We start from the raw sequence: 10,000 nt of genomic DNA on the forward strand, positions 1-10,000 counted from the left end.
CCCTTACTTTTTAGGAAGGGAAAAGTGCGTCTTATAGAGAGAAAAATACGGTAGATGGCTTACTCCTTAGCAGCACCAGGTAACATGGTGGGACGACAGCACTCGCCTGACCTCCCAACAGCTGTTTACACGAGGGGAGAGTTGCTCTTGGGCTCAGGTCTCTGCTTGCAGGTTTGCCACGGGGTATCAGGGTGGCCAGTGCAAGAAAAAGATGCTGGACAAGATGGGAACACTCTGCTTATGCTGTTTATGGCCAGGGGTGGTGGTGTGGCTGGGGAAGAGGGCTGAGGACCAGAGAGGGGACTACATTCATCCCTGAACCTCTCTGCTCTTGGTTTGGGAGGTACTGAGGTGTGAGCTACCCGATTAGCTAAGAGATGTTTTGCTTGACCCCCTGCAACGAAAACACAAAAGCAGGCTTAGAATTGCCGCTGTTCGTTCGTTTGCTTTTTCACAACGGCTGCTCGCCATCCCCTTTGACGCGGGGCTTAGTTCCACCGCTGAAAACAACAGCAGGTCATTCCGGTGCCAAACAGCATCTCGGCAGCGATCGGGGTTGCAGACTGCAAGGGTATAATGAATCCCAGATAGCATCAGGCATCCAGGTAATCCCTTCTGATCCCTCAATTCGCAGGCAAAGTCTTAACATTCACTCGCTGTCTCTCTCTCTCTCTCTCTCTTCTGGCCGGTTCTCATCTAAATTACTTTGCCACCCTGCTCTGCTTCTCCCAGGAGGGGCTTGTTTCCCTCCCACCATCGCCATGGGTTGAGTTGTACCCTTGACAAAGGCTGCCAGTCGTATCACCCAAAGGGTGGCAGGGGGAAAGATGTCAACAAACAAATTTAGTCCTAATCCAAGGGCACCCTAGGTTGTGCCACTCGAAAGTTGCTTTTGGACTACAGTTCCCATCATCTGTCATGGACTGGTTGGACGCAGAGGAATGGTGGGAGGAACCAGCTGGGGAAACACCTAAAGGAAGAAGGCACAGAGCCCAGGGAGTGGTGGTGGGACAATGATGAGTGGACAGAAGGAGAAGGCAGGGAGGAGGAGGCATCAGAAGCTGAAGAAGGCAACAGGGCGTAGTGAGCTGGGAGAGTCTGTGGCAGACAGCAGTCCAGAATTAGAGTCAGAAGCAAAAGCAGGCTGGTGGGAGGAAGGAGGCCAAGAGGCCGAGATGGGATAGGCTGGTGAAGAAGTGCAGGTGTTTCCTGGTCCTGTTGCAACGAACTTCCCTCCGTAATGCAGATGTATGTGTTTTAAATGTGCTTTAAATATATGCAGGCCTGGGTCACAGGAGCTGTGCATCTGAACCAAGTGGATCCTGGAAGGTCCTGCCAAATCTTTTTATCAGCCACTGCCTGCCTGCTTCATGCCCTCCCTTCATCTCCCTTTTTCCTTCTCTCTCCCTCTCCCCAGGTATGCGCATACTCGTCACCCTGCTGTTAGATACTTTGCCTATGTTAGGCAACGTCCTTCTGTTGTGCTTCTTTGTCTTTTTCATCTTTGGGATCGTCGGGGTGCAGCTGTGGGCCGGGCTGCTGAGGAACAGATGTTTCCTAGACACCAATTTTCAAATGTAAGTACTCAGAAGTCAATCGGCCATCTCCTTACATCTGCCCATGTGCTCATGTGCGTTTAATTATAGAACCGTAGAGTTGGAAGAGATGCCCCCCTGCAATGCAGGAATTGCAGCTAAGCATCCCTCACAGATGGCCGCCCAACCTGTGTTTAAAAACCTCCAGCCAAGGAGAGTCCGCCACCTTCCGAGAGAGACGGTTCCACTGTCAAACAGCTCTTACCCTCAGAAAATCCTTCCTAACAGAATCTTCTTTCTTGTCCCTGTGTATACTGCCACCTGAGGCAGTCCACTCACCTTGCCTCATGGGTGGGCCAGCCCTGACAATTAGAGTGCTTAGAGTGTCAGACGAGGATCCAAGAGACCAGCCTTCAAATCCATCACTTGGCCATGAAGTTCACAGGGTGTGACTGTGGTCCTCTCAGTTTCAACTATCTAAAAGGCTTGTTGTGGGAATGAAATGGGGAGAACTGTCTACACTACGGGACTAACCTGTAACACTAACCCTCATTCCTAAAGGACCGCCTCTCCTGGTATTTCCCACGGGGGACCTTGCGGTCTTCAAACAAAAACATTTTGGAGGTCCTGGGCCACAGGGAGGTTAGGCTGGTCTCAACCAGAGCCAGGGCTTTTTCGGCTGTGGCCCCGATCTGGTGGAACGCTCTGTCACAAGAGACTAGGGCCCTGCGGGACTTGACATCTTTCCGCAGGGCCTGAAAGACAGATCTGTTCCACCAGGCCTTTGGCCAAGGCACAGTCTGACCCCCTCCTCTGGTAATCCTCATAGAACTCTAGCGCAATGGTGGCCATTAATTTGATTCTGAATTGGTTTTAGAATGCTGTGTTACTTTTATTGTTGTTAGCCACTCTGAGCCTGGCTTTGGCTGGGGAGGGCAGGATATAAATAAATTATTATTATTATTATTATTATTATTATTATTATTATTATTATTATTCCACCTTGAGTTCCATGGAGGACAGGTGGGATATCAATGCAATAAGTTAGTTAGATAAATAAATAAATAGAATTAGTTGGCTGTGCCTGCGGCAGGCTCTAGGGCTGTGTTAACACCATACCTTTAAAGCACTATGATACCATTTTAATCATTCATGGCTTCCCCCAAAGAATTCTGGGAGCTGGAGTTCCTTGGGGCTGCTGAGAGGCCCTTTGTTTCCCTCACAAAGCTACAATTCCTAGCATAGTTTAACAATCAAGCCCTTTTCCCAGGCAACTCTGAGAACTGTAGCTTCATATAGGGGAATCTCCTAAAAACTCTCAGCACCCTCAACGGATTGCAGCTCCCATAATTCTTTGGGGGAAGCCATGACTGTTTAAAGCGCCATTGTAGTGTTTTAAATATATGGTGTGGATGGTGCTTATCTTTCTGCCTGTGATTGGCTCTTAATCCACCTACCGTTGGTCTCTCTGACTTCGGTTCTACCAATGGACACCAGTCATCGCTGGCCAATTGTCAGCTTTCGGTTGCCAGCTGCCCAGTGTCAAATGTCAGGTGTTGTCGGCGGAATCTGCTACACAACTCACTAGAACCCCTCTCTCTGCTTTCTTCTCCTTGATCAGCTTCAATCTTCCCCCATTAAAACACCTCCAGTGTATACATTTGTCTCTATCACTCACACTTCTGTCGGTGCACTCGTTTCTGCCACAACCCGTAAACAAATTTTCCACCTTGCCACGCTCTTTGCAGAAATGTTAGGAAAGGGAAGAGAGTTTGGGTTTCTAGTGAATGGCACGGGACAGTCCTAAATGGTATTGCTTTGGTTGTCAATTAAAACTCCAAAGCTGTGGAGCTTAGTGGTGCTGTTGGCAGCCTGGGGTGCTCTCCCCACACAGTTAAGTTTATTTTTATTACTAAGACGCTGCCCGGCAGTATAAAAATGTAAACAGAGAGTTCCAGGCGGCTTTGTGTGTCTAAGTGAAAGGTGTTTGGAGGGCTGCCTAATTTCCTCCTCCTGACTTGGATTGCATCTGATGTTTGGGCTTCTGAGAAAGGCTGTCCAACCCTGAGGAGAAGGACTTTTTTTGGCCTGCTGGCCTCATTCCATGCTAGGGGGTCGTTGGGAAAGCAACTGGAAATGAAGCCACCATTGTCATAATGCCATTACAGTGGTAAATTGGTTCTCAAACTTAATCCGTTCCGGAAGTCCGTTCCAAAACCAAAGTGTTCTACAACCAAGGCACGCTTTGCCATAGAAAGTAATGCAAAACGGATTAATCTGTTCTGGACTTTTAAAAACAACCCCTAAAACAGCATTTTAACATGAATTTTACTATCTAATGAGACCATTGAGCCATAAAATGAAAACAATAATCAATGCACTGTACTGCAAAATAAATAAGACTGTATTGTAGATGATAAAAATAATAATAAAAAAAATTTCTTACTTGCACTGATGATAGTCATTGTTTGGATGGGTTTTTTTTTATCCATTTCCGCAGTCACACAATCAATCAGTCAGTCAGTCAGTAGCTGAACTGGGATCCACACAGTCACAAAAACAAATTAACTGAAAAGCCTCAAAACAAAAAATGCAAAATAAATAGCAAAAACAAAAGCACCAAATATAAGCTCTAAATTTCACCTCAGAACACTGCAAACAGAAATGGAGGGCTTGAATTACAATTGGGGAACGCAAATTAGCAGCGCAACAGGAAACACGGGGGCACTCAAAACTGAGATTCCGAAAAAAGTTTCGAAAACCAGAACACCTACTTCTGGTTTTGCAGCGTTCGGTTTCCAAGGTGTTCGTGAAGTAAGCTGTTCAAAAACCGAGGTACCGCTGTATACGGATCTATGGTACACCCACATATGGTGTCCTGTGTAAAGTTGGGAAGCATTCAGAAAAGGCAGCCAAAATGATCGTGAGGATGGAGCTCCTTAAGAGTCAAGATTAATGCATTTGGGACTTTTCAGCTTAGAGAAAAGGCAAGTAAGAGATTATAGAAGTTTGTAAAATTATGCAGGGCATGGCAGAAGCTTTCCTCCCTCTCTCATAACACAAGGACCCGTGGACTTCCAATGAGGCTGAAAGTTGGGAGATCCAGGGCAGATAAAACAAAAGTGCTTCTTCATGCAGAAAATAGTTCAAATATGGAATTGTCTTCTGCAGGAGGCAGTGATGGCCATCAACCGGATGGCTTTTAAAGAGGATTCAGCAAATCCATGGAGAATAAAGCATTCAGTGGCTACTAGCCATGACTGCTATGTTCTTCTTTCATGGTGTGAGGCATCAGTGCTTCTGAATATCAGTTTCTGAAGACCACAGGAGGGGAGAAGGCTATTGGGCTCAAATGAGCACCCCGCAGCACAACATCTTGTGCCAGTTTGTTTCCTAAAGACCAGCTCACTTTTCTCATCTTTGGAGTCCCAAATGACATTTGCTGGAAGTGACTGAGGCATTTCCAAAGACCCACTAGCAGCCATTTGGGCACCATCTCCTTGTTTTCCAGCTGCTGATAGCATCTTATGAGGCACTGGAGAGAGTCTCAGTTTGCCCATTAAAGAGCCTGGTTCATTCCAACACCCTGCGCATTGACCTCTAGCAAGGGCAGCATCACATATGCCAACTCTATGAGGCTGAGGACAGCTCAGCTTCCCCTCCACCCCAAATATGCGAGGACAGGGCTGAGCTCCTCCAATCTAGAAGAAGGCCTCCCCGGGCCTCATGGCCAACTCCCAATGCATGTGACATCACATGTGTGTTGCACGTGTGACGTCACATACACACAACAATGTTGCATGGATCTCGGTGCCTCTGAGCAGCATTTTTCCACAGTGGTCATTTTAGGGATGGAAAATGTCGTGCTCAGATCTAGCCAGCAAGAGTCTCACCGTGGTCTTCTGACCATGGTCAGAACCAGGAGGCAAGGGTCATCCTAGGCCTTGAAATGTTGTCAAACCAACTTTGTTTTCTTTCTCTTTGTTTACTCTGATTGCATTGCAGGTTTTTGGCATGGCAACAATTCCCTAATGTACGTTTTGGCCCAGAGATACTGGAATAGTATAAGAGGAAAAACCAAACATGTAGGAGTGAGTTGCCCTCTTCTTAGTCAGTACAGAATATCTTGCCAAAGGCAATTTAGGCTGGAAAGAATGTTTGCTGCCCCTTGCTAGGCAGTAGCAGCTGATCAGTTCAGAACTGTCCCCTCACTACATAAAATACAACAGTCCCAACTCACTTCTCAAAAATAATAATTTCAGGGGGAAATTATCATCAGCTGAATGCAGCAAAGTTTTGACTTGGTATCAGAGAGTTTCCTGTGTCTTCCTCCCCATTCAAGGACGTACAACTTGACTTTCCTGAATCCCTACTATCGGCCAGAGGAAAGCGAGGAGAATCCGTTCATCTGCTCGTCCCACCGGGATAACGGAATGCAAAAATGTTCCAGCATCCCGAACCGGAAGGAGTACAAGGTGGAATGTACTTTGAGCATGGACTCTTACAACCAAAATTCGTACACCCTGGACTTCAGCAGCAGAAACGCCTGCATCAATTGGAACCAGTATTACAACATTTGCAGGACGGGGGAGCTCAACCCGCACAATGGAGCTATTAATTTTGATAATATTGGCTATGCTTGGATAGCTATTTTTCAGGTAAGCCTCTTTTTATCCTCCATTCTTTCATGGGGTACCCAAGTGTGTTTGAGATGCATGTTTTTGCCCAAGTAAGATGAGTAAATGAAGCAATCCTCAAATATTACATCAGCAGCCGGCCAACTCTGACGCTCTGCTTTTGCGATGGTGGTTATCAAGCTTCCTGCCTCTGAGCACTTTCTGTTGTTTCATGTTGACACTTTGGGGGAAGATCCAATTGGGGTGGGCTAGCTCTCTTTGGGTAGAGCTTTTCCGTTGTTAGTTGTTGTAGCTCCATCTGATTCCCATTGCCCAGCAAGCAAATAGGGGTCAGCAAACTAAGGTCTGCGGGCTAGATGCAGCCCACTGGGCTCATTAATCTGGCCCGTGAACCTTGCAGACCCTGCTGCCCGCTCAATCAGTCCCTGTGCTAAACCAGCGCAGAGGCCTCGCCGTGCGGTGACTGACTTCTGTGGCATGGCTTCTGATTGGCTGCCGAAGCTGCGATTGCTGAAGACAAGGCGATGTCGGTGCCTGAAGCGGCTGCGGTGTGAATGGAAGTGGCGGGGTCATCGGGGGTGGTCTTTTTAGGAGGGGGGTGCTTTGGGGAGAGGGTGGGTCTGGCCCCCCACAAGGTCTGAGGGACAATGGACCAGCCCCCTCCTGAAAATGTTTGCTGACTCCTGGGCTAGAGGTTAGCAAGGAACACTTGCCTGAGAGCAGAATCCACATATGAAGTATAAGTCCCAACTCCCTGGGGGCCCGAGCACTCACAAAATTCCCCATAAAGGGGCAGGGCACCCACAAATTTCAGTGCCAGGACCATGCACACTGCATGGCACCCACGGCCCTGGGGCCAAGTTGGCACTCCTGATACAAAGTCAGACAGTCCAGAGGTCAGGGAATCCAAATGATCACAGAGCCAAGGGTTGAGCTGGAGAGCAGGTAGCAGCAGGGTCGGGCCAGGAACCACAGGCCTTGTTTCCAGCATCTGACTGCTGCTGAAAGCTGTTTATGAAGCCCAGAGCCAGCTGGTTCTGATCAGTGTCTTCTGCTCTGTGACCTTGAAGGTTGATCAGGTGAAGGTGGAGTCACTCCCCCTTCTCCCCCTTCAGGCGGCATGTTCAGCAGGTGAACCTGTCTCCTGGCCCATGACATTGCTGGTCTTCCCATAAGCTTTTGGCTTGTTTACAAGGAGTTCCATGTATTGGAAAACGATTGGGAAACCAATTCATGGAGGAGGACAAGTTTATCAATGGCCGTGTGGCTCTGAATGCCAGAGGCGTTTGCAGAACTGTCATGGTTGCTAGAGACAATGGCTGTGTTCTACCCTCCATTGTTCGAGGCAGTATTCCTCTGAAGACCAGTTGGTGGGAACTGCAACTGGGCAGAGTGCTATGGCCTAATGCCCTGCTTGCAGGTTTCTTATAGGGGCATCTGGCTGGCTGCTGTGAGATCAGAATGCTGGGCGAGTTGGGCCATTGGCTTGATGGAGCAAGGCTCTTATGTTTATACGACAGAGCAATCTACTTCTGGTCCTTGTCAATGCCACATATTTCCATCCCCGAGTTTCCTCTGCTGCTCTGTTTTCATATCAATCTGCTCTTTCCATCAGAGAAAAAGATGTGCCAAAATTGCATTTAATGGCAGCTCAAGGCACACAGTTCTAAAAAAAAAAAATCTAAAATATTAAATTTTTAACACATTTTGGTGCTTCTTGAGCTGAGATCTGTATTGTAGGCTTTTGAGACGTGTGGAACCTGAAGGATAATTGCATTCTGATCTGCATATGTGTCTAGTAGACACAAATTGGGACTGTTTGCTTAAAAACACAGAGCGAGCAAAACCCAGCTCCATCCCTGCCAGCTGCCAGGCCATTAAATGGTGTCCATTCCCTTAGCCATGGAGAATAATCGAGGCTTTATAGAGAGCACATTTTCTGCTGGCCGTGACTGGAGAAATGAGTGTCGGCTTGCATCTGATGCTCTCTTTATGTACGCCTTTCTCCCCAGTGCCACATATCTGCAGATGTGATGGTGTGGAGGAGTTTACCTGTGTATATAGAAACAGCCCTGCGTAATTTTGACGTGGGATGCTATTTAGGTGCAAAGTTATTTGGAGTTAGCTGAAATGTTGAAGACACAGTTGCATAAACTAGGAAGGGGGAAAGGGAGAGTGTTGACTGTAAAACCTGTGGGAAGAGGGTGGAGAACCTCATGCCCAGGGGATAAATGTGACCCTCCAGAGGTCTCTATCCAGCGCTCGGGACTCTCCTCCAAGCCACACCCCTTTCCAGACCACACCCACCTCCCCCAGCTAACGCCCCTCACTATCCTGGTCTGCATCCTCCTCATGGTTTTGCCCAGCAGAAATTGTCCTTGAACTGCTTCTTGCTCATCTAAATGGAGAGAGATGACGTATGTGTGTGTGTAGAAAGCACTGACTATCGTATGGCTGAAATGTAGCCGGCTCTTCAAAGGTGGCAGTCATGCCATTGCCTCCACCCAACCACTTCTTACTTGCGGCACTGCCCATGACTTGCATGTGGCCCCTAGTAGACTTCCAATGAGGTCATGTGGCCCTTTGACCTAAAAAAAAACAGTTACCCACTATCAGGAACCAGATACAGAGGTAGATCCAGGGCTGGATTTAGGTTTGATGAGGTCCTAAGCTACTGAATGCAGGTGGCACTGTGGGTTAAACCACAGAGCCTAGGACTTGCCGATCAGAAGGTCGGTGGTTTGAATCCCCGTGATGGGGTGAGTTCCCATTGCTCAGTCCCTGCTCCTGCCAACCTAGCAGTTCAAAAGCATGTCAAAGTGCAAGTAGATAAATAGGTACCGCTCCGGTGGGAAGGTAAACGGCGTTTCCATGCACTGCTCTGGTTCACCAGAAGCGGCTTATTCATGCTGGCCACATGATGCAGAAGCGGCACGCTGGCTCCCTCGGCCAATAAAGCAAGATGAGCGCCGCAACCCCAGAGTCGGTCACAACTGGACCTAATGGTCAGGGGTCTCTTTACATAACCTTTTAAGCTACTAAAAGTAATGGGGCCCTTTATGTGTCCAACTGCCCTTTGTCAACAACAAATTGTCACTTTTTGTGTTGAATATATGCTATATAGTAATTTATGGACCTAATAAGTATCTAAAGCCATTTTATTTGTTTTTTATCTTATATTTTGGAAATGTACATCCAGGTGTTTTTTCCTTTAATTTTTTGGTGGCCCCCAAGAGAGTGGGGCCCTAAGCTATACCTTGTTTAGCTCATACGTAAATCCGGCACTGGGTAGGTCAGCAATAAAGCACCTGGCGTCAGTGAAGTTAACTCTTTATTCAAAGGAATGTGATGCCACAACTTGGTTGAAGCTGTGCAGGTCGGAGTCTGGACAGCGCTTAGATGTGAAATGATGAGAACATCAGTGCTGGTTGGGCAGGGAGTAAACCTCAAGAGACTGGCTGCTGGGAAAGCCAGTTTGAGATTCACCCATTCTTGCAGCACTTGCAAAAACAAAAACGCAATGTGTGAATTGGTCTTGAAGAGAGTTAGTTGTACCCCATTGTGTGTGTGAAGATTCTGGGGAAATTTTTTTGTGGGTAGCATCCTCAGTGCCAATCTTTATTTGCCTGCCTCGTTCTGTTTCCGAGAGCCTAATCGTTGCTCTTGTCATCCTACGAATTACACATGTTTCAGCGCTCCTCGCTTATTGTGTAATGGGCTAACTCTTGCATCTATTTATTAGGCAGGCGCATTCCATGGCAAATTATGGGAAGTAATTATCTTTTTATGGGTAAGAAAGAGAGGAGATTGGGTCCTAAATTAAATGTG

General features: G+C 47.4%; 1 protein-coding gene across 3 annotated transcripts in view; it reads left to right on the forward strand.

Annotated features, from left to right (window-relative positions):
* The window catches only part of CACNA1H (calcium voltage-gated channel subunit alpha1 H), a 385,142-nt gene that overhangs the window by 215,888 nt on the left and 159,254 nt on the right, over positions 1-10,000 (forward strand). For all 3 annotated transcript variants that reach the window (XM_083711204.1, XM_083711206.1, XM_083711205.1), the window contains exons 6-7: positions 1,418-1,577; positions 5,878-6,193. In XM_083711204.1, the coding sequence (XP_083567330.1) occupies positions 1,418-1,577; positions 5,878-6,193 (476 nt within the window). The remainder of the gene's footprint in view (positions 1-1,417; positions 1,578-5,877; positions 6,194-10,000) is intronic.

Source organism: Podarcis gaigeae (genome assembly GCF_964106915.1).
Source record: "Podarcis gaigeae genome assembly, chromosome: 14".
In the NCBI taxonomy this organism is placed as follows: Eukaryota; Metazoa; Chordata; class Lepidosauria; order Squamata; family Lacertidae; genus Podarcis; species Podarcis gaigeae.